Genomic DNA, 27,931 nt, shown 5'->3' with positions numbered 1-27,931 from the left:
GGCGGGGCTTCTCTTTGTTGAGGAGCCCAGGCTCTAGAGCGCAGGCCTGGTAATTGTGGCATATGGGCCTAATTGCTGCCGTAGCATGTGGAATCTTCCCGAACCTGGGATCGAACCTGTGTCCCCTGCATTGGCAGGTGGATTCTTAACTGCTGGACCACTGGGGAAGTCCTCTATTTTCAGTTTTAAACTCTCCTGGAGTGTGACAGGAGACTTAGCTAGTAAGAAAAGTGTTTTATCCACTTTTCTGAGTTATGCTTTGCTTTCCGGTCAAGTCGGGGTTTCAGCACACGGAGGGTGTTTGTAGACCAGCAGATTTCCCATTGGGACACGAATTTGGGGGCTGTGTCCACCCAGAGTGACTGCCTTCAGCAGAGGCTGCCGGTGGCATGCAGGGGAAGAGAAGGTTGATGAAGAGTGGAACCTCAGTTCTCCAGGCTTTTGTTTCTTCGGGGTATCTGCTGCTGCTGCTGCTAAGTCGCTTCAGTCGTGTCCGACTCTGTGCGACCCCATAGACGGTATCTGCTAGGGGGCTGCTAGACTCACTGGTTAGAATGCAGATTTCTCCAGATCTGCTGAGTCAGAATTCCTGAGGATCCGGTTCAGGAGGCTTCATTTTTAATAAGCTCCTCACCAGGAGCAATGGAAAAATTTGAGGAGTTGTTTTCAGAGGGTTGATCTGATGCTGCCCAGGGTGGGCTGAACTAAGGAGGCTGGTCCAGAACCCGCCTGCCAATGCAGGAGACATGGGTTCGATTCCTGGTCTGGGAAGATCCCTTGGAGAAGGGAATGGCTACCCACTCTGGTATTCTTGTCTGGGAAATTCCATGGACAGAAGAGCCCGGCAGGCTATAGTCCATGGGATCTCTGAGTCAGACATGACTTAGCGACTAAATAACAACGACAAACCAGATGTTATTGAAATAAAAATGTGAGAAAAAGGAAATAAAGGGCAGGGGGAGGCTGGTCTCCGTGTGAAAGGGTGAGATGTGACTTGGGCAGCCGTGGCAGAGAGTCCTGTGGTATTGGGAGCCCAGGCTTGGGGGTGGTGGGGGGAGGGTGGAGAAGGGAAGGGCAGAGATGTTTTGGAATTGGGGCGTGTGGTTCAAGAGCCTCCTTCGGGTGATTTTTTACCTCTCCTCTTTGGAGCTCTGTCGTTTCAGGAGGTCAGGATGAGAGAGCTGCGTGGTTGCTACAAGACCCCGAGGGCATCTGAGGGAGACCCTTAGCATCTCGGGGGTCCCATCAGGGGAGACATTTGGGCCTCCTAGGCGCTGCTGTTGGGGCTGGGTCCCAAGCAGGCAGTCTGCAGGCCTCCCGTGTGGGGCGGGTCTGATGCCACCGACTCCAGACGGCGGGCATATGCGATGCTCCTAGTGGGCGCGCCACAGAGCCGCCCTCTGGCTGAGGTTTGCTGTTTACCTGGGGTCTGGCGGTGCCGTAATCAGAGGAAATGACAGGTGAGCCCGAGGGCAGCGTGTGGAGAGCACAAGCCTGAATCATTACAGGCTGCCTCCCAGCCCCCGCGGCCGAGCTGTTGGCTTATTTTAGCCTTGTGCCAAAGCCAGCTCTGGACCCGAGCTGCTCGCGATAAAAGGAACTGAGAATATCAGTAGCGCAGCCTCGGGGGGGGGGGGGGGGGCGCTGGGCCCCGGGCGAGAGGCGGCCCCGCAGCTGCAGCAGGTGCCTGGGGTGCGCCCGCCGGCCCTCCCGCGGCGCTCGGGTTGATGAGAGGCCATCAGGGTCTCTCCCAGTCGAGGCTTTGAGCAAATTAGGAAGTGAGTGTTTCTGAATGTGTGTCCCCACCTGTGAAATGGACGTCCTGGTGTCTGCTCAGGGGTCTGTGAGGATCAGGCAAGAGAATGCCTCGCGAGTCAAATCTGACTCTCTTTTCTTCCCTTCTCCTCCTCCCCGCATCTAAGCTCATTGGTCATCCTTTCCTCGAGCCCGCCGGGTGTGGGCTAAGTGGGCCGGGGGGCTCTGCTGGGGACAGAAGCCCTACGGGGAGGGTGGCAGACTCGCCCTGGGGGGCTCGTGTCTCTCTTTTAGTCCTCATGCTCGTCCCCATATTCAAGCTTATGGAGAAGAGGGTGGGTGAGCCGGTGAGCAGGTGGCGCGAGGCCTCGGGCAGGTGGGCAGGTCCCTCGCTCGTCCCAGCAGCCACGCTGCGTTTGACCAGGTGCAGCCTCCGGACGGACAGACAGCGCTCTCTGCCCTGGTGGAACTGTCTTCTAGCGGGGACGCAGCCCGTTTGACAGTAAATCAGCGTGTGAGACGAGCTCTGGAAAACAGAGCAGGTGGCGAGAGGGACAGACGTGTCTGCTGCTGAGACTTTGGCTGCAGTTTTGAATCGGGGGAGGAGTGAGCCCCCCGGGTGACGATGGCAACAGCAGTCACAGCCTCCACTCTCTGCGGTGGTAAATTCACAGCGGCGGCGGGGTTCCCGTTTTCTAGCTGAGGACAGACCCTGGGAGGTGAAAAGGACTTTCCAGAGGTCACCCAGCTGATAAGCGGTAGAGCTGGAACTCAAACCCAGGCCTGTGTGACCCCAGAAGGTGGTCCCCCCCAGCCTTGCCCTCTGCCAGTGGTCACGAGGAGCCACTCTGTCACCTGGCACAGGTCCAGGGAGCCAGCAGATGCTGTCGCCACTGCAGACCTGGTCTCCAGGAGTGGGCGGGCAGTGCCGCCTGTGTTCCCGGCGAGGGAGCGGAGCCTGGTCCTGTGTTCCCGGACGGGGCTGCGCTCACATGGTGCAGAGCGTCCTCGGAGGACGGGGATGAATCACGGCTGCGGAGAGGGCCCGCTTACTCAGCACCCCATGCTGGCATCTGGGCGCCAGGACATGGCTGGCCGTCCCCACCCCCGCCCCTGCCCTGGCCTCCCTCTCAGGACTGCCAAGTGCGGTGGTGCAGGCTGTGCCCTGTGCAAGGACTCCTGGCACGCTCCGCCTGCCGAGTTGTGTGTCTGTCCAGAGGGCTCTGCAGCCGCAGCCCCTCCTAATGTGCGCCGGACACTGGAGCAGGAGGTCGGGAGCCCTGGAGGTTCACACCTGGGCGGTACCCGGCCAAGGTCACCTTGCTGGGGGCCAGCTTCTGCCCAGGGACAGGGCCTCTGCCTCCTGGGGTCAGGCCTGTGAAGGCGGCAGGAAGTGCTGGCCCCTGTAAAGCTGCTCTACTCCCCCAAACGCATTCCGGGGCACGAGGCGGGGGGTGGGGGGTGGGGGCCGCACAGCTGCAGGGCAGGCGGGGGTCTTAGGCTGCCATGGGGGCTGCGAACTAGTCTCGTGCCCCCTTGTGCTGGGTGCTGCGGACGGCTCACTTCCCCTCTCCTGGCCTCGCTCTCCTCATCTGTATTATGGAGCAGCTGATCACAGAGGTCACTTGGGCACTGATACCCTGGCTTTTTGGAGGCCAGCAATAATGATGGTGATGACGGACAGTGTCTCTTGAGGGCCTGCTGTGGGCCAGGCTCTCTGTTATGTGTCTCTGTGTGTGTGTGTGTGTGTGTGTGTGTCTGTCTGTCTGTCTGTGTGCTTTTAGAGATCTCCTGGCCTAGCTGCCTACCTCCTGCTTTCCATGTGGGGAGACTGAGGCCTGGAGAGGGCACGGGACAGAGCCACAGCCTGGCAGAGCCGGGATGGGATGGACAGCTGAGCACTTCCCTGCCCAATGAGGGGTGGCTCGGGTGGGCAGCGGGGAGGAGGCATGGGTGGGTGTTGCTGCTGCGGCAGCCCTCAGCTGAGACTGGTGTGTCCCTTGAGGTTTGTGTATGTGAGAGACGGGAAAACACAGACACACGCAGCCCAGCCCGAAGCGCTCATCATTTGAACTGGTGTCACTGGGTAGGTTGAGGGAGGGGTGTGTAATCTTCATTTCCTGGTGGGTTGGTGGATGGCTTTCCCAGCAGACTTGAGCTCCGGGCGTGACGAGACTTGCTATTCTTCCTGGAGGTGTGACCTGGAGCACCCCAGCCCCTCTCTGAGCCTCAGTTTCCTCCTTTGTAAATGGGATCATGATACATACCTCCTGAGACTTGAAGGGGCCATGTGGTCCTGGGGGTGTTGTGAGTAAACAGCAGAGGAAAGCTGTCATCGGTGTGATCTGTTGGGAGGAGACTCTCTTAGCCGTGGGGAGTGTGGGCTCCAGAGCCATCCCCGCTGTGTTCTCAGCCAGGCCTGGCCGCTCTCCAGCAGCGTGATCTTGGCTCAGTCATTTCCCTTCTGGGAGTCTCAGAGCCCTCATCTGAAACCTCACCGGTTGTCCTGAGGATTCAGAGAGAAGACGCCTTCTAGAGCTTTGAGCCCAGTGCTGGCCTGTGGTAGGTGCTCGGTGGAACCACATACTACATGACATTTATCGTGCGCTCGAGCAATGCCAGACATGGTTAGCGTCATTTATGTTGCTAAGTCGCAACTGACTCTTTTGCGACCCCATGGACTATAGCCCACCAGGCTCTTTTGTCCATGGCATTCTCCAGGCAAGAATAATGGAGTGGGTAGCCATTTCCTTCTCCAGGGTATCTTCCCAACCGACGGGTCGAGCCCCCATCTCCTGCATTGGCAGGCGGGTTCTTTACCACTGAGCCCACCAGGGAAGCCCTCTATTGCTATTTCTCTTTTACTAATAATTCATTTGGATAAGCAAACTTCTGTGTGCTGCTCTCTAAGCAATTAGCCAGCCAGTCAGACCCATTGCCCCGTATTCCTAGCTTGAATGTAGAGGCCTGGAGGGGTCTGGTGTCACACAGCTGGCTTCCCAGTGCCCTGGGGGGTTTTGCTCAGGGGAGTCTGCCAAGTGCCCCGTTCCATCACAGCCTCCCGAGGGACGCCCCTCCCCTGGCCCTTCTCCCTGCCCGTTCCTCTCCTCTGAGCTGCTTCAGGCCTCGTGAACGGCTTGGTTAAGCACTCGGCCGTTAAACGTTCATCTCTTACAATTTCAATCCAATTCCTATAAGTTTATTGGCAAGACGGGGTGTATTAGAGCTGCCAAATTTAATATATCAAGTCCGTGTGTCTGGGATGTGGTTTCTCAGCAGTAATAGGAGAAGAGAGGTTTTATACGTTTTCATTTTGAGTGACTGTCTGCTCCTGATCCCATTACTGCCCTTGACTTAATGGCTGCTGTCTGCCACAGGAGCGGCCTTCTCCAGGGGGTTCGTTTGTCTCTGTGTCCCTCCCCATTATCAGGAGGGATACATCCCAAGATGTATCTATCCCCCTCTGGCTGTCCTGTGGATCGGCTCTCAGCTTTAACTGTATTCTCCGGGCCCCAGGAGGCGGGGGTTTCTGCTGCTGGCCTGGGCTGTTACCTGGTGACCCTTGGGGAAGTCACTTTCCCTCTCCTGCTCTGGGAAAGGAGGGGTCAGACTGTAGGACCTGAAAGGTGTGGGAAGATTCTGGGCTCAGCCCTTTGCCGATCCCACTTGATGGCCCCAAGTGGACCCGTCTGTCCTCTCGTCTTGTGACACCAAATGGGGACCCAAGGGCTGGCCATGAGCCACAGAGTTGCCACCTGCCTCTGGCTGCAGTGGTTACCACCAGTGAGGGGTCTTATGGGTCTGAAGACCCTGAACTGTTTCGTTTTCCTCCGTGATCACCACCTGAGCCATCAGTGCCTGCGTGTCCGCCCGAGCCCTCTGGCTTCTCTAAGCCTTGAGCTGACTGTGGAAGGGCGGACACCGGCGGCGGGATCGTCGGGCACCGGGGGTTGCCTTCCACGTACCAGAGTGTGACCTTGGGCAAGTTACTTCCTCTGTCTGAACCTGTTGTTCCCATAAGGAAAATGGGAATTAATTCATTTGTTCAACACACATTTGGTAGCCTTCTCTGTACTGTGCACCACTTTGGGGGCTGCAGCAACACACAAAACAAAATATCCCAGCCCGCAGGCATGTATATTCCTCTTGAAGAAACAATATAATAAACATAACAAATAACATTACTTCAAAGGTGGTAAAGTGGAGCAGGGAATGGGAAAAGCCAAGCGGAGGTTCTGCCATTTTCAATGAAGTAGTCCGGGAGATTACTGAGACGGTAGTGTTTGAGCAAAGATGGAAGGAGCACAGCTCTGAGAGGGGAGATGAGAGGTGTGGGGGGCCCTGCGGGGGGCCGGCCAGTGGCGGGCAGGCGGCCTTCTCCAGCCTGGCTGCAGGTGAGAACCCCCGGGAGCATTGAAACAGGCTGATGCCCTCGGCCTCACCCACAGTGGCTCTGCTCTCACCGGCCTGGGGTAGAAGCTGGGCATCAGCATTGTTAAAAGAGGGACTTTCCTGGCGGCCCAGCGGTTAAGACTCCACACTTCCAGCGCAGGGGGTACAGTTTCCATCCCTGGTTGGGGAACTAAGATCCCACATGCTATGTGGCAGGGCCAAAGAAATAACAAAATTGAAAAAATGAAATAAAATTGAGGGGGGTAAAAAAATAGGATTGTCAAACAGTCCCTCCGGAATGTGGCATCGCAGGCAGGCTCTGAGTATCTGCCCGTGTGGTTCCTCCCAGGCTGTCTGGGAGCCTTCCTCCCCTGGCACAGGCCAGGCCCCCGGGGTGCCCCTCTGAACTCCAGGTGGGTTGGTGGTGTGCCCTCCACGCTCTGACCCAGCGCCCTGACCTGCAGGCAGTGGCAGCTCCCAGCGCGGGTCACCATGGGGAAGCGTTACTTCTGCGACTACTGCGACCGGTCCTTCCAGGACAACCTCCACAACCGCAAGAAGCACCTGAACGGGCTGCAGCACCTCAAGGCCAAGAAGCTCTGGTATGACATGTTCCGAGGTGAGTATTGCAGGCCGGGCGGCCCGGCGGGGGAACCCTGGTCTCCAATCGCTCTGATCGTCCATGGAGAAGCGCTGTGGGCCAGCGACCATCCTGGCCTGGGCTCTCTGAAGAGCCAGAGAGAGAGGCCCGGGCCGCTGGCCCCTGAGGCAGACGGGCCCTCGGAGGGGCATGTGGCAGGCGCGCTCCTCTCCCCACAGTCCTGACTGGAGGCTCCGTTCTCAGACCCCTTGCTAGGCTCTGGGGGACACCAGGGACAGGGAGAGGGCCTCTCTGAGGAGCTGGTGTTCCAGCCCACAGCTTAGGGACAAGCCCGTGCTCCATCCTGAGCAGGTGTTCTTGTCGCAGGAGAGAGGGCGAGGAGGAGGGGCTGAAGCTGGCCACGGGGCTGGGGAGCATTTGGCGCGTGCCTGGCTGCCCAAGAGGCTCTGAAGACCGAAAGGTGAATAAAACAGGGCCCCTCTGCTCCATGACCTTGCGCCCCGTTATGACAGCGTGGTCAGGGCGGAACCCCGTCCTGTCCAGGCCTCCGTGCCCTGCTAACCTTTCCCTCCAAGCTCCAGCCACACTGGCCACGGCCAGTACTGTCCCCTCTGCTGCCAGGCCTTTCCTGCTGTCCTGCCGTCCCCCAGAGAGTCCTCCGGGATGCCCTCTCTGACCCCTGGGCCAGGACAGGTCATCTGGCCGCGTGCTAGCTGTTTACCTCGCTCATAACCGCATGGATTAGTGTGACTGTCGGAGTGGAAGGAAGGACCAGGTCTGACTTGTCCTCTGCTAAATCCTCATCCTGGCACAGCGCCTGGCGCCCAGGACGTGCTCGGGAAATGTTTGCCGGGCAAATGTCTCAATGAACGAGCAAACAGACCCAGGGCAGCGGGGCAGCTGTTCATCTGGAGAGCTGAAGCGAGAAGGACCAATGCGGTCAGACCGCAAGGAGCCTTGAATGCCGAGCAGAGGGGCGGGGCCTGGGCTGGGGGTTCTCAACCCTGGGTGCACTTCAGCATCACCGAGGAGCATTTCAACAGTTCTCAAGCCCTCCCCTCAGATGAAATAAAACAGAAGCTGGGAAAGACAGGCTGGGGCTCAGTAGACTTGAAAAGCTGCCTGGAGCTTCTGCCGTGTGGCTGGAGTTGGAGCCAGCAGCCAGATGCTGGACAGCCTGGAGCCCTTCCTCATAGGGTTGTCTTGACAACCTTGTCAAGACTCAGACTCAGCCCCTCTTCCAGTTTCGCTGTCCTGCCTGGGAGATGGGTGGCAGCGGAGGCTCTGAGCAGTGTCCAGATGCCTTCCACGGGCCCACCTCCCCAGGGGAAGCCTCTGGCACCAGCGGGGTGGGCTGAATAACAGGCCTAGTACTGACAGATGGACCTCGCCCCACGCTGCCAGCCCCACCCACGCTCCGGCAGGCAGGCGGGAGTGAGTCCTCTGGTAACTAACTGCAGACCTCAGCAGCCCAGCCCCGCCCCCGGCCACCAGCTGGCCCACCTGAGGAGGTGAGGAGCCCCCATCAGAGTCAGCTACTCACTGCTGGTGCTCAGCTGCTCAGCTGTGTCCAACTCTTTGCGACCCTATGGACTGTAGCCCTCCAGGCTCCTCTGTCCAAGGGATTTCCCAGACAAGAACTAGAGTGGATTGCCATTTCCTCCTCCAGGGGATCTTCCTGACCCAGGAACTGAACCCGCACCTTCTGTGTCTCCTGCATTGCAGGCAGGTTCTTTACCTGCTGATCCATCAGGGAAGCCCAACACCAGGGAATCAGCAGCCACACGGGAAAGGGCAGGGGCTTGAGACTCACAGCTAGGGGTCAAACTTGGCACTGCCAGTTCCTGTCTGTGCCCCTTTTCCTTGCGTGAACCTCAGTATTCCCATCTGCAAAATGGGCCTATTTGCATATATGATGGGTTTATGGGGAGGTCATGGAGTAAGAACTGCTCCTGTTGTTTGAGCTTCCACTTCTGGCTGCATGTTGGCATTACCGGGGACACTGGTGCTGAGGCTGCTCCCAGCTGCACTTTCCTGGCAAAATTCTAATGTGTGACGTCCTCTGCCAAGCGCTGTCCATCCATTAACTTACTAAATGTTCACAGCAGCCCTGCCAGGTGAGCGTTCTCCTCCCATTTGACACGTGGGGAACCCAAGACTTGGAGAGATTAAGCAGTTTGCCTGGGGTCCTGTGAACCTAGGCCCCGAAGCCCCTGGTCTTTCCTTTACCCCAGTGGCCTCTGGAAAAGGTGGTGGACAGACAGGGAAAGTGCACAGCCCAGGCCTGGCCACGCCCTCCTCCAGGGCAACGTGAGGGCTCTGAGTCAGGGCACTGTCCTCGTGCGGCTCACTCACTCACAGATTTTGACCAACTGATTCCTTGCCCACCAAGGAGCACACAAGGTTTAAACTCCAAACCGAATTTAAATTCTAACATGTAAGATTTAATATTCAATATGGGATTCCCTGATGGCTCGATGGTAAGGCATCGGTCTGCAATGCAGGAGACCCAGGTTCGATCCCTGGGTTGGAGAGATCCCCTGGAGAAGGGAATGGGAGAGAGTCTCAGGAAGTTGCAGTGACAGTATGCAGAAGTCTTCTGATTGAACCTGGGTCTCCTGCACTGCGGGCGAATTCTTTACGGTCTGAGCCACCAGGGAAGCCAGGGAAACCCACTTCCCTGGTGACTCGGTCAGTAAAGAATCCGCCTGCAGTGCAAGAGACACAGGAGATGCGGGTCTGATGCCTGGGTCAGGAAGATCCTCTGGAGAAGGAAATGGCCACCGACTCCAGTATTCTTGCCTGGAAAATCCCATGGACAGAGGAGCCTGGCAGACTACAGTCCATAGGGTCGCAAAAGAGTCAGACATAGCTTAACAACTAAACCATCTGATGCTATGCTATGCTATGCTAAGTCGCTTCAGTCGTGTCCGACTCTGTGTGACCCCATAGATGGCAGCCACCAGGCTCCCCCGTCCCTGAGATTCTCCAGGCAAGAACACTAGAGTGGGTTGCCATTTCCTTCTACAATGCATGAAAGTGAAAAGTGAAAGCGAAGTCGCTCAGTCATGTCCTAGCGACCCCATGGACTGCAGCCCACCAGGCTCCTCCATCCATGGGACTCTCCAGGCAAGAGTACTGGAGTGGGGTGCCATTGCCTTCTCCGAAACCATCTGATAACAGGACTTAAAAAAAACTCCCCAGGTGATCCACCGTGCATGGTTGAGAGACCTGACCTCACACCTGTCCTGGCTTTGGGGTGGGTGGGGCTGAGGTCTCCTGGGGCTCGGCTCCCTCTCCCCACGTCTCTGCCCGTGGTCGTCCCCTCTTTCCCTCCTCACTGGGTGAGGTGCTCTCCCCTTCCCTCGTGTCAGTGGTGGGAAGTGCCCATCTGCAGCCACAGTCTGAGCCCAGCTCCTGTCTCCTTGCAGACGCAGCTGCCATCTTGCTGGATGAGCAGAACAAGAGGCCCTGCCGGAAGTTTCTACTGACAGGTAAGGTGCCCTGCTCGGTCCAGGTCCCTCCCTGCCCCCCCGCCTGCCTGGGACCCATCTGGCCTGCCCGGACCTCTGCACAGCGCGCCCCCCGCCCTCACCCCAGCCACCACCCTGAGCCTGCTTCATGATCTCAGTCACCGGGGGCCTTCCCAGGGGCTTGTGCCTTATGACAGCCAGGGCTTGGTCCTCAGCTCTTCAGACCTCAGCGTGTGATTTTATCAGGTCACCCAGGACAGGCAAGCGCTGGGTGAGCAAGAGCCTGTGAGTCAATCCAGGAGACATCGATGGGTGTAATAGACTGGCTGATTAAGTTAGCCTGGGAGCCCGACCTTCACCGCGCCCTCCCTCCTGGCAGGCACAGCTGGAGATGCTAACAGGTCAACAACAGCGAGAAGCTTCAGAGTTCACACAAAGGATGCTGGGTGTTGCTTTCACTGCCCTGTACCCAGCTAATAAAGATGCATGTAGTTCCAAGAGACAGAAACCTCAGCAAGTGAAGGAGCCAAAGGCAGGTGAAAACAAGGCTAGGAAGAACAGGGCAAGGCCGGAGAGCAGTTCGTCTCCTCCAGGCTGATCCCGAGGTCCTGTGTGCTCACTAAGGGTCTGGCCCTGAGTTTCCTTGCAGCCAAAGCAAAGAGCAACAGCATGGTGGTTAGCAAGGTGTAAGAGGGAGCTTGGCACCTGGACAGGCACTGCTGTTGACCTCGGAAAGCGGGGTGAACGGCTATGCTCCCCTCAGAAGACGGCGCAGCCCCCAGTGTCCCCTGAACAGGTGTGGTCCGCGAGGCTGTCTTAGGACACCTCTATCCCCTGTGTTTGTTTTTTTCCTAATTTTTATTGGAGTCCAGTTGGTTTACAGTGTTGTCTTAGTTTCGGGTGTACGGCAGAGTGGTTCAGTTACACGTGTATTTATATCCACTGTTTGTTTTAGATTCTTTTCTCATATAGGCCATTACAGAGTATTCAGTAGAGTTCCTCGTGCTATACAGCAGATTCTTATTGGTTATCTATTTTATATCAGGAGGGTGTATATGTCAGTCTTAGTTTATCCCTCCCCCAGCCCCACAGTCTCTTAGTTTGAGATACTTTTTAGTCTCCACAGTTGAGATTCGGAAAGCCACCCTGGACCTTGGTACCTCCTTGACAATGCTGCTGTGAAAGCCTTTCTGGGGAAGCAGTCCAGCTACTTGTGCCCCACCCCTAACCATGAGCCATGGGCAGGGGCCGCCAGGGGGGTGGGCACGAGGAATCAGGACCCTCACAGGGTCCTACCATAGTTTGATGGGACTGGGGTAGGGGGAGTTGACAGGGGACAAGCCTCCAGAGGCTTAATGGAACCCAGTCACTAGAGGGGCTTCCCTCATAGCTCAGTTGGTAAAGAATCCACCTGCAATGCAGGAGACCCCAGTTCAATTCCTGGGTCGGGAAGAGCCACTGGAGAAGGGATAGGCTACCCATTCCAATATTCTTGGGCTTCCCTTGTGGGCTCAGCTGGTAAAGAATCCACCTGCAATGAGAGAGACTTGGGTTCGATCTCTAGGTTGGGAAGATCCCCCGGAAAAGGGAAAGCCTACCCACTCCAGTATTCTGGCCTGGAGAATTCCACGGACCGTACACTCTATGGGATCGCAAAGAGTTGGACCTGACTGAGCGACTTTCACTCACTCACTCACTCTAAGCTACAGTGGACTTTGGTCTCCAGCCAGGGAAGGGTTGTGAGCAGGGCCTGGGGACCATCAGGCGGTTCTGGCAGCCCCTGTGCCCAGGCCAGAGAGAGTGCAGCTACTTCTTAAGGGCTGGAGTGGCCACTCCTCAGTCCCTGACACTAGCTGGCCCCTCCTCAGGCTGCCCCTCAGCCCGTGGGGGAGTCCGTTCCAGCAGTGACTAATTCTGTCCTCCCGTTGTAGGCCAGTGCGACTTTGGCTCCAACTGCCGCTTCTCCCACATGTCAGAGCGAGACCTGCAGGAGCTGAGCGTCCAGGTGGAGGGTGCGTCTCTGGGGGGCCCTGGGCTGGGGGCAGGGGTGCTGGGGGGGTTGCTGCCCTGCGCCTCCCCCCACCCCCTCTTTTGTGACCGCCACGTCCGGTAGCCCGTGGCATCAGGAGCCGCCTTCAGTTCACCCCGGGCACGAGTGGGGAAGGAGCCAGGAGCTCCCATCCGCGTCCCCGGCTGGGTTTACAGTGAGATGCATGGCTTCCTGCCCAGGAGTCCTGAGGGTGTGCCTCAGCCCCACTGGGGCCCTGCTAGCCTGCCCTTCATTCTTGTACACCCACCCTCCCTTCCTTAGTCAGGCCACGTGTTTGGGGTCCCTGCTTGGCCCCTGGCAGATCCCCTGTTGCCGCTCTGGGTCCGTGGAGATGAAGAGAGCACCTTCCCTGACCTCAGGGTGCTCTATGGAAAGGCGAGGTCAGCGTCTGCCTGGAGACTGGCCTGTCCACCTTTGTCTGCCATTCACTTCTTACTGCTGCAATTAGAGAAAAGGGAATTCCCTCTTAGGTGGTCTTTGTCGATCTTCTGCTGCCCCTCACTGAACCCATGGAGAAGCAGCCTCGCGTGAGCCCCTGGCGAGCACGGTGCCTCCGTCCACGTGGCCAGTGAGCGTCTGGGGTGGCCTGGCCTTCACCCTCATCCCCCGATGGGCCTCGCTCCCCTCTGACCGTCAGACCCCGTGGGCAGTGCCTGCCCTGGGGGGCTGGTGGCAGTGTGGCTGCAGCCCTGGCACAGACAGAGGCCTCTCAGCGCTTTTCCAGGGCAGAAGTGAGGCCCATGGGCTGGACCAGCGCATCCCAGCCACCAGCTGTATCTGCAGCTCCTCCCCACCACCATCTCTCAGAACCGGAGGCCCGTGGAGCGAGGCGTGCACAGGCTCTGCCCTGTTCTGCAGCCTGCGCTGTCTCCCCGACCCCGGGAGGGTTTGGACCCTCCTGAAGACCAGGCTTTCAACACGCATTATCCCGTGTCCACCTCCAGAAAGCTGGGGGGCAGCCAGGGTTTGCTCTCCATTTGATGAGGAAGCAGGGGGAGGCCTGGGGGAGCTGCCTGGGGAGGCAGGTGTCTGCAGGTGGAGACAGGCCAGAGGCTTTGCTCCTGGCCTCCCAGCCTGTGCCCCCCACCCCACAAGTTTCCACCTGCCGTGTGGGAGCATGGGGGTGAGTATGCCCCTCACTCAGGCCTGTCTGTCTGTCCCCCCAGAGGAGAGGCGGGCCAGGGAGTGGCCGCTAGATGTCGCCGAGCTTCCTGAGGTCTGCCTGGAGGACTGGCTGGAGAAGCGAGCCAAGCGGCTGAGCTCCGCCCCAAGCAGCAGGTACAGGCCCCGGGGTCCCCCCTCCGTGCCCTCCAGGAGCAGGACCCCAGCCAGCTCACCCTTGTCGCCACCAACTGCCCAGGGACCAGACATGGATGCCCACATAGGACTCCGTAGGGGGCCCACATCGGGGCTCTCGGTCCCCAGGCCCTGGCCAGAGGCTGATGGGCACTCACTTGTAGGCTCCCGTGCCCAGCCTTGGTGGCTCTCCCCTTATAGCAGTCTGCATGGGCTGAAGGTGGGCAGGTGCCCAAGCCAGCTTGAGTCCACATCACCAGGTATCCCTTCCCAGAGGGAGGGACCTGACCATGGTCACTGTCCCCTCTAGACCCTGCCAGAGGGCCACGGTTGCCCTGACCCTGCAGAAGGGGAAGGGAGGCTCATGGGAGGTGTGACTTGTCGGGGGGCACACAGCTCTGAGCGGGCAGAGCTGGGATGGCACAGGGGGGTGACAGACTCCTCGCCGTTGACCTTGAGGAGGGGGCTGGGGTGGGGCTGGCCCGGCTGCTGCCTGGGCCCAGCACTCAGAAGGCCCAGGAGTAGACGGGGTGCCCTTTACCCCTTATATGGGGAGCAGCCTGGGTCAGGAACCCAGGTTCTGCCCTTCAAGGTCACGGCCAAGGCCAGAGCCAGGGCTCCTGGGGCCTTCCACCAGGTATTGAGAGAGAAGGGAGGAAGAGGGCTAAGGGGTGTGCTCAGGAGCTGCCTGACGTGGTGAGGTCGCCCGCGCCTGGCTGCACTGGGGCTGCAGAATCGGTGATGTCTGCGGTGGGGCCTCGTGGCCTGCGGCCCGGCGGCACAGTCTGTGGGGTGAGGCCTCCCCTTGAGGCTCCAACAGGGGGTGAGGGCCAAGCCTCCTGCCTTCTCCATGCCCCAGTGAGGAGAGCTTGTTAAGCTGTTTTAAAATTAATCCTGCTTTTAAATCTGTGCCCCCGACCTTGAAAACACACAGTGCAGCCATGAATCTTAGGTCGGAGCGTGACAGCCCCTCTTTCTGGTCCTGTCAGGAGCCATTATGACCTTGGCGGTCCATCCTCCACACAGCTGCCCCAGCCAGCTTCTAGAGAGCTCCCCGGCCTGACCCCTGCTGAAACCCTCCGGGCCTCCTCCCCCTCAGGGGAGCCTGGACTCCGCCCACCTTGAAGGGCCCTGGCTAACTTCTCTGCTGCCTCTGTGGCCCGTGGGGGTCGCCTTCTCACCTCCCCTGTCCGGCCTCAGTTGTCAGGACGCTTGGCGGCTGCTTAGATGTGGTGGGCGTTCCTGATTTCGGGGCGCCTTGTGCTATTTCCTCGGCCTGGAACTGCCCCCCACCCCCGCCACGTCTGCCTGGGAGAGTCAGACTCATCCTTCAAGCATTAGCTGAGCCGTCTCCCCTCCCCTGGCCCGCCCCGCCCTGGGCCTCCCCCTCACAGCCCAGAGCACACTGGCTGAGGAGAGCGTTTGGGGAGAGGGGCCCGGCCCGGGGGACCATTCCTGGGTGTTTGTGCCACGGGCGCCTGGTGGGGACGGGTCTGGTGGCCCCTCTACCTCTTGGGGTGTGTCTGTTTCCCCCGTCCGGGGACACCCAGGGCTCAGATGGCTGCCTGACCCACCTGGGGCCACCCAGCCCCAAGGGCTCCGACCCCCCCAGGCCGAGCAGAGCTAGGCCAGCCCTCCTGGTGAAGGGGAGATGCAGGCTGGAGGGGGCTGCTTGCGTGTCCCCCACCCCCACCCTGGCAGACTGACCCTGAGGGACCTGCCAGAGCGGGCAGTGCTGGGACGTGGGGGCCAGCCTCAGACCAGCAGGCTAATCCCTGGCCAGGCCAGGGCTCATTGCGCTTTCCATTGTTGGCACTTCAGATTGTGACTTGATCTGTCTTAATCTCCCCTCTGCACCCCTCTCCGAGCCGGGCGCTCCTGTTCAGCCCAGGCGCCTCCCTGAGACTCTCTCTAACTGGGCCCAGGGCCGGGGACAACAAGAGAGAAGAGAAAGCTGCCCCTGTCCCCGTGACGGTCCCCGTCTGCTCTGTGCGGGCTGGAGGGGTGCACCCTGACGGCTTGGGCCTGCGGGCCGGGGGAACATGCCCTTCTCCTGGCGGGAGCCCTTGGCCGCCTGGGCATCTGTCTGGGGTCCAGAGGCAGGATAGGGCTCCCCGCTGGGTCACGCCCTCTCTGTGGAGCAGCGGGGCTTGGCCAGCAGCCAGGCATCCCTTCCAGCAGCCTCGGGGCCTCCCCGCTCACTCCCACCCTTTTCTGCGGCTGCTGGAGTTTATGAACTCTCCCCAACGCCATAAATCATGGTGGGAGCCGCTCTCTGTGCTTTCCAGCAGGCAGCAGACAGCCGAGCAGGGACTTCCCTGTCCTCACGCCACGGGAGGCCCCAGGCCTCCTGAAGCCCTGCTCCGGGTCTGAGAGAGGCCCGAACCTCCAGGCCTCTCCTCCTGCAGACTGCTGGCCACGGGGGCCCCAGGCCTGCCGACAGCTGCCAGGACCTCACCTGCACTGAATGCGGGGCCCGGGGATGGGGGGTTGAGGGGAGGGCTGGGCAAGGGGCTGAAGCACAAGCAGCAGCCTGTGTGGGGGTCAAGTCCAACAGGAGCAAGCGGTTGTGGGAGGGCAGCAGGTGGGGCAGGCTCCCTGAGGAGAGAGGGCTGCCCCAGGCTGGGCGCAACGGGGGTGGGTGCTTCAAACAGGCCCTGGTCCCCAGGAGGTGGCTCCCGGGATGGTGGATCTTAAGGGGGAGGAGAGTAGCGTGAGAAATGAGGCTTAAAAAAAAAAAAAAATTTAGACAATATTTTTTTTTCCTGATTTCAAAGGCTTGCGTGCTTGTAAAACTTTTCTTTGAAAAGTATAAAAGAAGTAGAAAAAAAATCACCCATAATTGCAGCACTCAGATAGAACCACTGTTAACATTTAGCTGTGTCTTCCAGGTTTTTTTCTTTTTATGCATTTATATATGTTATATATCTTTAAACAAAAATAGTATCATGCTATATACATTATTTTATAAGCTGCTTTTTCTACCCTCCTCACACAGTACGTCATGACCCCTTTCCCCATCAGTGCATATAAGTCTGCCCGCGTTCTCACACAGGTTGCATAGCATTCTCTGCCGTGAACGTGCATATATATTTATCCATTTATTCCTCCCCCACAGGTGGACTCCTTAGGTTCCTCCCATCTCTCACAGCTCAGTCTCTACCCCCAACCCCCACTATTTCCTTGGGCGCATTCCTAGAGGGGAGGCTCAAAGGGCCCGCGTGTTTCTGAGGCTCTGCCTTCCTGAACTGGTGATTCAGGCGGGGCGGGGCGGCCGCCACAGCTGTGGTGGTGGGGAGGGTGAGCTGGGCGGGGGCGGGTAGTGCCCCAGCCTGGGCCGCAGCACCCCACTCTTAATTCTCTGTCCTTCCCTTTGGGTCTAGGGCCGAGCCGGTGAGAGCCACCGTGTTCCAGTACCCCGTGGGCTGGCCGCCAGTCCAGGAGCTGCCTCCGTCCCTGCGGGCACCGCCTCCTGGGGGGTGGCCCCTGCAGCCCAGCGTCCAGTGGGGCTGAGCCCCTCCTCCCTGCGTGGCGAGCTCACGCGTCGGCCACAACCAAGAGAAGAGCTCCTACGGCCGGACACCGAGGCCCCCTCCTGCTGCACCCCATGGAGCGCCAGAAACTCAAGCCCGGGCCTCTCTGAGGCCTGAGTGCTCCCTGCCCGCCCCTAGCCAGGTGCAGCCCTGGTCCTGACTCCGTGCCAGGCCGCTCCACGCCCACCCCCTCAGGAGACATCTCAGAGGACTTCCTTCCGGATGTTTATAAAGCAAGTCTGTCACCACAGCGGCGTGGCTGCCCTTGCCGCTCGCCTGGCGCCCTCCGCTCGGCGCTCTGGCCCTGGGTCGGGAGTTGGGCGAGGTGTGGTCCTCTGGGCTGACCGGTGCTTGGCGCCCTTCTCTTCCCTCAGGGGCCGGCAGAGGCTCAGCGCTGCCGGGCGGGACCAGTCCAGGCCAGGCGTGGCTCTGCATCTGGGGAGGAGAGCTGAGGACCGGGTCTGCCGGCCCGGCCCCCACGTCTGCCAGCGCAGAGCACAGGTGGCTCAGCTCGGGCGGCGTGCAGAGCCGGGTCTCTGGCCTGGATGGTGTGGAGAAGTGGGCTACCCCCAGAGGGTGGGCCCTGGGCTGGGAGAGCGGCCTGGCTAAGCGTCCCAGCACCAGCACCGACATGGGGGTGGGGGGGCTTCCACCCTGGAGGAGCCAGCCCCCTGATGGGTAGGGAGACCACACAGGCGGCCCGGCTGGTCCACGGCCCAGGCCTGCACTCCAGGTCAAGATGCTGTGCTGGGTGCTGGCGGGCAATGAGCCCCCCTGGTCACTGGGCCTCTGGTGGGGGCACCCAATGGGTGGGGTGGCTACCGGCTCCATCTTCCTTGAGCTTCTGCCCTTCCTGAAAATCACTATTGCTGGGGGGAGCTGAGGCCAATTCTGGGAGCCCTCTGGACCTCAGACTCCTCTTTGAAATGGGCTGATTCTCTAGTGTGAGGACGAAGGCTGGTTTGAGTCTAGGGAAGGTCAGAGGGAGGGACTCAGCAGAGGGCGGGGCTTCCTCAGGCTGTGCCAGGGACCGCGGGAGACCCCAGTCTGGTCCCACTCCAGGAGGAGGCCGCCTACCCCCTGCACGGCCCTGGGCACCCCTCAGGGACCAGGCTGGGTCTGGCTGTGCGGCGCTAGGCACACGGTGCCTCCTCCTGCCTCCGGGACCCCAGCAGCTACCAGGCCCTGCACAGATTTCCTCCTTTCAATGTCCCAGGAGCCCCCCACCGCCCCGGACAGCGGGAAGAGTTGGTGCTATGGTACAACAGGCCAGGGTGGGGCACGCAGGGTGCAGGCGGGGCCGGGCCCTCCACGGCCGGGGCCACGGCTCCATGCAAGGGCCTGAAGTACACGCGGTGGCCCAGGGGGCAGTGGAGGGGGAGGGTTGCGGGGCGGCCGGTGCGGAGTGGCCCGCGGCCCTGCGCACCAGGCGCCTACTTCATGCCGCTGCGCAGCACCTGGTTGGCCGCGATGAGCATGACGCTAATGATGAAGGCGATGGCGAAGGCGCAGATGAGGCTCTTCCGCACGCACGTCTGGCGGATCTGCTGGTTGGAGCAGGCTGCGGCCGCCACCACCGGCGAGCAGCAGAGAGACAGAAGGGACAGCCAAACGAGGGACTCAGGGGCCGCCTGCACTCCCGCACCAGGCGCGTGGAGACGCGGGTTCTGGGGCAGACAAGGCCCCCCAGCGCTCCCCCCAACCCAGGGTTCCTCCCCTGCCCTGCCCGTGGGATCCCGGGGGGTCACTCACTCTCCACGTCCACGGGGCACTCCTCCGCCGTGCCCAGGTGGCTCTCCTCCTCCGTCATGATGATGTTCTCGATGTCCTTCATGGACAGGTGCTCACAGAAGGTGTCATAGAGCAGCCGCTTTAGCTCGTCCACGGTCAGCTTCTGCATGTCACACTTGGGTGGTGGGGGGAGACACGGTGCTCTGGCCACGGCCACCACCACCAACCGTCCCCACCTGGCCCCTGCGGCCACACAAACCAGCGACGAGCCTCTAGGTCCCGGAGGGCTGGGAACCACTCACCCCTCTCCTTGAGTCCTCGACCAACAGTGGCCTCCCCAGGGAATCCCTTGGCCCAGCAGACAGAAGCTTGGAGGCGTCATTGCCCCCACTTTGAAGCGCAGGCCCGACCCTTCAGTGGCCCCAGTACAGCCCTCCAGTCAGCCAGGACGTACCTTCCAGAAGACGGTGTCAAAGTCAGTGCCGTGGAACTTCTCTGGGATCCCTGAAGTGGAAAGCTTGGGTCCCAGGAGGGTCACAAACTCCTCAAAGTCCACTTGGCCGTCACCTGGAGTGGGCACAGTTCCAGTCAGCTGGGAGGCTGCACCTGGGCGCCACGGGCCAATAGGGGACCCAGGAAGTCCCGTCCTCGGAGCCTCACACGTGCCAGGCTCTGGGCTGACACTGAAGCCCCCGAGTGTGCAGAGGCCCCACCTGACAGGTGTGTGTGTGGGGGGGGGGGGCGGTGCAGCAGGCGGGCCCTGAGTGGCCTCGCCCGTGGGAGACACGTTTCACCCCGAACCCTGCTGCCCGGAGCGGGTGTAGGGCCAAACATCCTCCCCACCACACACAGGAAGTGAAGCTCAGGATGCTGTCCCTGTGGAGAGGGGATGTGGGAGGGGCCAGAGAAGACTGGGAGGAGAGGACTGGGCCTTCCTGGTGCTTACGAGTTTTTCCTTCATTGAAAGCCAGATGGCAAATACAACTAATGATTTTTTTTTTTTTTTTTTTTGGTGATGGAAACTGGAATATTTCGTATTAATATATTGTTGTTTACTCACTCAGTTGGATCCCACTCTTTGCAGTCCCATGGACTTTAGCCCACCAGGCTCCTCTGGGATTTCACAGGCAAGAGTACCAGAGTGGATTACTATTCCCTTCTCCAGGGGATCTTCCTAACCCAGGGATCGAACCCCCATCTCCTGCCTTGTAGGGGGATTCTGGAAGCCCATTTAGTAGATACATTCTTACTTTTCTGTACTTTAAAATTTTCTTGGGGACTTCCCAGTGGTTAGGACTCCTTGCTTCCGCTGCAGGGGGGACGGGTTGAACCCCCAGTTGGGGAACTAAGATCCCACAAGCTACAGCACGGCCAAAAAAAGAAAAATCCCTGGAATACAGAGGCACAGAGTCTCCAACTTCTTGGGTATAGCTGGGGCTGTCACACTCTGTCTGACCGCAGTTGTCCAGCTGAGAAGTGGGGCCAGACCCGGCTGCAAACTGCCATGGGCTTGGGGCCGACCCGGAGTGGTGAGAGTGACCGGATCCCTGGAGGCTCAGGGTCCACACTCGGCTCCCCAGCCCCGCCGCAGGTGAGGGGTGAGGGAACAGGCAGGGGCGCAGCTCACCGTCCATGTCCAGCCTCTGGATGATGACCTCCAGCTCCACCTCGTTGGGCATGTAGCCCAGGGAGCGCATGGCTGTGCCCAGCTCCTGCTTGGAGATGAAGCCATTGCCATCACGGTCGAAGACTTTGAAAGCCTCTCGGATCTCTGGGGGAGGGGCAGAACCGGTCAGGACCTCACCCCTGTCCCCAACAGCCCCTTCCTCAGGCCCCCGGAATCCCAGACCCCACCACCTGAGCTCAGGATAGAGACTGTGCCCGCCACCCCTGACCCTCACCACCCTCTGGGGACCCCGAAGTTCTGGTCAGAGACAGCCAGCGGGTGGCCCAAGAGTCCACTACAACGCTGCCTCCCTGGAGCTCGGGGCAGGCCAAGCTCGCAGCAGTGGAGCCGGGTGGCGGCAGTGATGAGACTGCCCTGGGGTCTTGGGCTCGGCGTGCCAGGCCCCTACAGCCTCTCCAGGCGTGCTCACAACGACCCCGTGTGGCCGGCACCACGGAGCCCGCTGTGCAGGGGAAGACTTGGGCGGGGAGCCGGTCCTCCGTGAGCTGCCGAAGGCTTCCCGCCCACCCCCGCTCCTCCCATCCTCCCCACTCCCGCCCCCCCGCTCCTCCCATCCTCCCCCCACCATCCCCATCACACTTCCTCCCCAGGCTCAGCTCATTAACACCGGCCAGCACTCGTTAATGGCGGCCGCGAGAGGCAGCCGCAGCTCCGGGCTAACAGCTGGGCGCAGACTGCCTCCGGGAGCCCGACATTTGGGGGAAGACAGGATGGATGGAGGCGCCTCCGCAGGCCCAGGCCAGCTGAGGTGTGGGGGTCACTCCCCCCGACCACCACATCGTATGGAGAGGGAGACAGCCCTGAGGAACCTGGCTGACTCAGGGGTGGAGAGCAAGGCACGGGGCTGGAAGCCTGAGAACCAGAAACTCGAGTGACCTTGGACCAGCCTCAGTCTTACCCACAGTAAAATGGGCAGTCGCGGTGTGAGGTGTTACCAAAGATATCCACGGTTGAGGGTTGAAGGGTTCTAAACTCTCCCCGTTCAGCCTTCCACCTCTGTCGCTGGGCGTGCTGTCCCGCCATTGTTACTCAGCCCCAGAAGGGTCCTACAGAGCACCTCCCGATGTGGGGAGGGTCTCTCAATCCACTCTCACCCCCTTGGCTCAGGTTCCCGGGGGTCTCCTCGTTCAGTTTGCAGGTGGAGGGGAGCTCACGTGTACAAGTGTATTTGGAAAGAGAGGCGTACTGCATACCTGGAAAGTGAGGTCTAGGAGGCTAGGTGGCCAGTGTGGGGGTCTGTGAGCCCCTGAGACTTACCGTGGGATCCTGCACCTGGGGGTCAGTCCCTGATTCTGCTGGACCCACTAGAGCCCAGAGAGGGTGGCCATGTGTCCCAAGCCACACAGCAAGGCGGCTGCGGCCAAAGCCCCAAACTTCATCAGGTTCATCCCACCTGGCATCCACACCCAAGGCCTGAAGGTTCCAGTTGCCATGCAGGCCAGGACAGTGTCCACAGGCCTCACCTGAGCTGCCTAGGCCCCCAGACCCTCTGACTCTGGACTGCCACCCCCTCCCCAATCCTAGGTAGGGCCTGAGAAACCAGTCTCCTAGCCAGTGGCCACTTGGCCAGAGGAGCAGCTTGGAAAGGAGAGCTGGGCCAGGCCAGGGGCTCCTGTAAACCCTGGACTCGGGGAACTCCAGGCCAATGCCCATCTAGAGTTTCCCTGGGCCATCGAGAAGGTCACGAGCCCCCCACCTCCAGAGCAGTGTTAGCAGAGGACCAGCAGTTCCAGAGCTGCTGTGGGGGTTCCAGTCCCCTGGGAGTCCTGGGTAAGAGAGGAAGACACTGGCATTGCAGCCAGGCATTGTGTGCCTGACCCTACACACACACACACACACACACACACACACACACACGCACACGCGCGCGCACAGGTTTTTGGCTGGCTCTATTGGCCTCCTGACCACACACACACACAGGTAGGTTTTCGCTGGCTCTGTTGGCCTCCTGACCTAGCCACAGGCTCTGCCCACTTTATGTATCCTGAACTCCAGCCCCAGGGGCCCTTTCAGTCCAGGTGGGTGCCAGGGCTGCTCCCCCTGCAGGCCTCTGAACGGGAGGCTCCTTTTGCCTGCAACGCTCTTCCCCTCTCCATAGCGAACTCGGATACATCCCTGGTTCCCAGCAAGGATGGACGTCATCACCTCCCTTCCTGCCTGCCCCCCCGCAGCTGACTCTGGCCCTCCTCTGGCTCCCACAGACCCCTTCCCCGGAGGATTCCTTCCTGACCACGCTGGATTGTGAACTATGAGATGCCATGAGAGCAGGGACGGGTGGGTCTTGTTCACTGCTGTGTCCCGTGACTGGAACGGTGCAGTCATCCAAACCAAGCCATTTGCTAATAAATGGTTAAATGAATGACTGATGCAGGGACCCCCCTCCTACATCTGGAGCACACAGAGGAGCTGAACAGAAGCTCACGGTCCATGTGGTGGGGGGCCACCTCTCAGAACCCAGTTACTCTTAGTTTACAAATGATCCTAGTAAGGGCAAGTGTTAGCCAGAGGCGGGGGGTGGCTGGGGTGCTGCTTGTCCTCTCATGCAGCCCCTAAAGACCCCCTCACCTCAGGGGCCACCACAGAAGAGGGGGATCACCCTCAGATGAACCATCCTCAGACGCCCAGGTCAGGGGCTGGTTTGAGGGAAGCGGGAACCCAAGGAAGGGACCCCATCTTTCTGGGTCCTCAGCTGGGAGGTCCCAGGGTGGGATGGCAAAACTGCAGCCTCAGCACAGTGGTGGTACAGTGGATGCTGGCTCGCTCCCCTGCAATGAGCTGGGGGCCAGGCTGTCTCTCCCACCCCGACAGGGGCTAGGTGAGCCCCCCGAGAGCACAGGGCTGCTTCCGTCGGAGCCCCTGACCTCCTAAAAGTCATGAGAAGATACACACCAGGGGCAGTGGAGGGCAGGTGAATCCTGGGGTACGTAGGCAGGCGACAGTCCCAGAGGCGTCCCTTTCTCAGGCAGGACGAACCTCCCAAGACCACTGGATCAATCCAAACACTGCCACCTCCCCTTCCACGTGTCCCCTTAGCCTCTCCTCCCCGGCACGCCCGCCTCACACTCAGTCTTGCTCTGTGTCCTCGGCCTTGCTCAGAGCCACGACCCGGCCCCTGCTGATTCTCCAAGGCCAAGTTCAGGGATCACCTTCTCAGCCAGAGAATCAGCACCAAGTCACGCAGACTTGGGTCAGATCCCAGATCTCCCACGTCCTGGCCAGGTGCCCTCGGGTGGGTGTTTGCTCACCTGTACAGTGGGGCTACAGAAATGAACAAATAAGAAAATCAAGCACGTGAGAACTCTGCCGGGCCGGGCCTGGCTCAGAGCAGGATGCTATAAATCAGAACATCCCAGATGTTCCGGCAGAGCAGGAAGGAGAAGAGAGGTCTCAGGGAGCTTCGGACACCAGGCCACCCTTCCTGTTTGCTGGTACTAGGACCTAGAGGCCCAGGGCTTGGAGTCTGGCCTCGCCGCTCAGCTGCCAAGAGACCTGGACACGGCACCTTCCTCTCTGAACCTCCACAGACTTATCTGTGAGCTGAGAGTGTGACTCTTGCCCCATCCCAGAGACTTGGACTCTGCTGGGGGCCCCGGAGCTGGGTGGGCGTCACAGCTTGCCTGTTGCTGCTGCTGCCATCGACACAGCCCAGCTGGGCACGTTTCCCCGAAAGCCTTGCTCTGTTCCCGCCCAGGAGGCCGGGGGAAGACTGCTGCGCTCCATCTTGGCATGGGGACGCCTGACCCGGGCAAGGGCTGGCAGGGCCTCTGAGTTTCCAGGCCGACACGGGTCCCTTCCTGCTGCCTCCAGCCTCTGCCCTCAATCCCTCCCCTGGCCTGGGGAGCTGCGTCTGGGCCTGAGTCCCCAACCAGCCCGACGGGAGCCGGAGTCCAGAGAAGGGGTGTGTGGGCTGGAGGTCACTTTCAGGGGGCAGAATGTGTCCTCTGCGGTGACGGCTCCTCTCCGCGGCATTGGCCCTGCGCCCCAGCATTTTGGCCTCCCTGAGTTTCTGGCTTGCACGGAGGTGGCTGCTTGGCTTGCGGGAAAGAGGGGCAGGAAAGGGGACCCCTCTGTACCCAGAATGCCCCGTTTGGCCACGCAGTGCAGACTCCACTGTCTGTCTGAGCAGGTCAAGTGCCAAGCCCAGATCCTTGCCCTAGTGGCTGTCTGCCTGCATGTCTGCTTGTCTGTCCGCCTGTCCGTCTGTCTGCCTCCTCCTCTCTCTGAGGGAGGGCTGGGTGAGGGCCTGCCGTTCCCCAGCTCCCAACCTCAGCTGCTCAAGTCTGTTGATGCCACTGGGGTCAGCCACAGGCCCGGCAGGTGGGGGGCCGTGCAGTGTGCATCTCAGGGAGAATCTGGGGGATTCTGTCCTCTGCTCGAGGAGGGCCAGGGACCCAGGCCAGCTCTGCCCAGCCACGTCTACCCATCCAGGGGTCCCCACGTGCCTCCGCAGACCTTCAAGGCCCTTTCCACCCACCCCTTCCCCGAGCCTGCCTTTCTGGCCCAGTCCCCCACCTACCGCGTGTTGCTTCCTCGTGGGCCTTCCCCGATTCCCTCTCCCCGCTCCTTAACCCCCCCACTGCTGCCCTGGTCTCCGAGCCCCCACTGAGCCCTGTGCCAGGCCCTGTGCTAAGCACTTCCATCACGTCCTCTGTTACTTGCGGCCCTGGGGAGGGGCAAGGCCAACCCCTTTTTACAGATGGAGAAACCGAGGCAAAAAGCAAGTGGTTGCCCGAGGTCACTCCGTAGATCAAGGAGCAGAGATTCAAACCCCTCCTCGCTTGGCTAGGAAGTCCTCCACCTTAAGCCAGCGCTCTCCACCTCCCTCCATCGTCCTAACCGCCCCCTGGATCTCTGCAGGCAGGCATGTACTGTCTGCAGTGTCTCATCCCAAGCTGCTGGGATCGCTGTCCTCGGCACACGTGGCTCGCCCACTGACGGGCGTCCCCCAACCAAGGACCTGGGTGGGACAGGAGTGCTGACGGGCCACTGGGGAGGTGGACGGGGCAGAGGGGGACTCTGTGCCATGGATGGTCACCCTTCCCACCCAGCCCTTGGCATCCAGGGACCACTGGGGCCTGCAGAGACCTGGTCTCCTCGGAGGAGGGCTTCCAGACTGCCTGCAGCCAAGAAGGGGGTCGATCACAGAGGACTTCCTGTTCTATCCTTGGCTGCCCACATGCTGTCCCAGACGGGAGGGGACCGCCAAGCATCTACAGGCATCATCTGCCTACCCCCCCCCAGGGAGAGCCCTGCCCTTCAGATGTCCCCTGTGCTAGGGGCCCCTGCTCCACAGGGCCTGGGAGAAGGGGACGGGCAAGAAGCAGGCAGTGCGTTTGGTGTGGCTGGTGACTAACACTCCTGGGCTCCTGCCAGCATGTCCGCCATGCGGTCCAAGGGGAGCCTGCGGGCTCCTTGCCCCTGCACTGCCCGCCCTGTGCCCTGCTCACCCCTGCATCCTAGTCTCCTCCCACCTCTCCCCTTCCTTGGGGTCTGTACTCCAGGGCTGGGAGATTAGGGGAAGAGGAGCCAGTGAGGCCCCAGCAAGGCTGCCAGGGGCATGGTGGGATGCTGAGAGCAAGAGGAGAGAATGAGATGAAAGCTGCCTGGGGTGCAGGGGAGACAAAGTGTACCCCTGCCCGATTGGCCAGGAGGAAGGGATGGATGAGGGCCTGTGGAGGGGGGACTGTAAGAGGTTTAGAGTGCCCGGGGCAGGAGCAGACAGTGTTAGGGCAGGGACGGCCAATGCCCCACCCCTGCCCTCTTGCCCCTCACTGGACCCCCTCGTTTTCCCAGGCCCTGGATGAAACTCTGGTTCCTGGGCTTTGGCGCAGACAGGGCACGGACTTGGGCTTTGGAGTTCAAGGCCAGAGACCCAGTAGTGGTACCCATAAATCTGCCCTGCCCGTGTCAGACACCAGACCCCATTTCCACGGCTCTCCCAACCTCTGGCGGCTTTCGGGGGGACGTGGTGAGAAGCAGGTGGCTAACGGTGGTGCAGTGCGGGCTTGGCGTGGGGGCGCCTTCTCCCCTTGATCTTCCCCCCGATCCCCTCTGACTCCCTCAAGATCTGCTCCCTCCAAGGCTTGGGGGTGCGGCTGGACCTCTCTCCGTGGCTTGTGCTCCCACCGTCACCCCTGACTGCACTGGTGTCTCAGCTGTACCCCGCAAAGGCCCTGTTGAGCCCCAGATCTCAGAGACCCTTGGCCCTAAGGTACCTGAAGAGAGGCCCAGCCTCTGGGTGATCGCAGGCCCTCCCGCAACAGCAGATAAGCAGATCCCATGGGGCCGAGACCCCCATCAGCCCACAGCCCCTCACTCCACTGCCAAGGGCCCCCAGGAGGTCTGGGGGGAGGGGAAACCTGAGCCCCTGACCCCGGTCCTGTAGGGAAAGAGCTGCAGGCCCCAGGGGTCTCACTGCTGCCCAGAATCCTCAGTCTGAGTACCCCAGGCTCTACCATCTGCTCTGATCCTGCCCAGCCTGTTGCCCAAGGTCCCCATTCATGTCCAGAGGTGGAGGCACTTGGGAAAAAGATCAGGTCGCGCCCCCTCTGCCTTTCCCTATCAGGCTTGGTTATCGCGACCAAGCTGCCCAGTCTGGCCACTTGTTGTCGCCACCACCTCCCCGGCCGCCTTCCCGGCGCTCGGGGCTGGGGGTCTCCGCAGGGCTGTGGGGAAAGGGCTACGGGCCCTGCAACAGGGGCTGGGGGCAGCCCGGCAGCCGGCGGGAGCAGGGCAAGCGCCCGCTCCCCTTCTCTGGCTGCCCGAGCAGATTGGATTTTAAAAGCGACACGAGCGGAATGTCAATGCGAGTGCAGAGCCGCGGGCGGGCGCCGCCGAGGGGATCAGGATGCGGGTGCTCCGGGGGCCGGCGCTGGTCGGGGGGTGCGCAGCTCAGACCCCTAACCCAACCCGCCACGTTGCCGCACCGTCACCGCGGACTGCGCGGCCCCGTGACCCCGCTGCGGGGCCCGGCAAGTTTCCGCAGCGCGGGGGACCACGCGGCTGAGGCTGGGCCGGCCCTCCGCTTCGCGACCCCCAACCGCGGCGCGCAGGGGTGCGACCGGGTCCGGCCTCCCCGCGCAGCTGTTCGCTGGAGCACCCACCTGGCAGGCGGCACCCGCAGACAGCCCCCCAGCCCCCGCGCCCTTAAGACCGCGTTTCACCTGGGCGCACAGGTAGGAGGCCGGCGGGGGTCCCGGCGGGGCACTCACCTTCCAGCTCGTCCTCGGGGATGTCCACGGGGCGCTGCTCCGACAGCAGGTTGGGGACGGTGTAGATGCCCCGGTACATCAACGCCGCCGTCACCGGGTGGAACGGCATCTTGAAGGCTCCGCGCCCGCCCGCCCGCCGCAAACTTTGAGGTCGGGGCTCATGGGCCGGCGGCGGCCCGGGGGGCGGCTGGAGCGGGCGCGG

General features: G+C 60.9%; 2 protein-coding genes and 1 long non-coding RNA gene across 4 annotated transcripts in view; 1 reads left to right on the top strand and 2 right to left on the bottom strand.

Moving 5' to 3' along the window:
- Positions 1-17,350, top strand: part of ZMAT5 (zinc finger matrin-type 5) — a 22,780-nt gene extending 5,430 nt beyond the window's left edge. Inside the window, exons 2-6 of one of the 2 annotated variants that reach the window (XM_005218099.5) lie at positions 6,497-6,766; positions 10,180-10,242; positions 12,153-12,233; positions 13,438-13,549; positions 16,951-17,350. In XM_005218099.5, the coding sequence (XP_005218156.1) occupies positions 6,640-6,766; positions 10,180-10,242; positions 12,153-12,233; positions 13,438-13,549; positions 16,951-17,080 (513 nt within the window). In that variant the 5' untranslated portion in view covers positions 6,497-6,639 and the 3' untranslated portion in view covers positions 17,081-17,350. 2 annotated transcript variants of the gene reach the window in all.
- On the bottom strand, positions 11,061-15,448 carry LOC132342646 (uncharacterized). The gene is made up of 2 exons (XR_009491116.1): positions 14,749-15,448; positions 11,061-12,709 (listed from the first exon to the last, which is right to left on the bottom strand). It is a non-coding gene; the product is annotated as an uncharacterized lncRNA (long non-coding RNA).
- Positions 16,418-27,931, bottom strand: CABP7 (calcium binding protein 7). The gene is made up of 5 exons (XM_024977822.2): positions 27,730-27,931; positions 20,459-20,602; positions 19,286-19,398; positions 18,853-19,006; positions 16,418-18,661 (listed from the first exon to the last, which is right to left on the bottom strand). Exons 1-5 carry the CDS (start codon positions 27,836-27,838, stop codon positions 18,534-18,536), a joined length of 648 nt encoding a protein of 215 aa, XP_024833590.1. The 5' UTR covers positions 27,839-27,931; the 3' UTR covers positions 16,418-18,533.

This window comes from Bos taurus, chromosome 17 (genome assembly GCF_002263795.3).
Source record: "Bos taurus isolate L1 Dominette 01449 registration number 42190680 breed Hereford chromosome 17, ARS-UCD2.0, whole genome shotgun sequence".
NCBI classification, from domain to species: Eukaryota; Metazoa; Chordata; class Mammalia; order Artiodactyla; family Bovidae; genus Bos; species Bos taurus.
This window is presented reverse-complemented; position numbering and strand designations above follow the sequence as displayed.

What these genes read in the sequence shown, in the direction of transcription:
- CABP7 (XM_024977822.2), bottom strand. Translation starts at nt 27,838, where the DNA reads ATGCCGTTCCACCCGGTGACGGCGGCGTTGATGTACCGGGGCATCTAC. An exon ending in CCAGAGGCTGGACATGGACG is followed by an intron (nt 19,399 to 20,458) that starts GTGAGCTGCGCC and finishes TGCCCACTCCAG; the next exon opens with GTGACGGCCAAGTGGACTTT. An exon ending in TTGACACCGTCTTCTGGAAG is followed by an intron (nt 19,007 to 19,285) that starts GTACGTCCTGGC and finishes CCACCACCCAAG; the next exon opens with TGTGACATGCAGAAGCTGAC.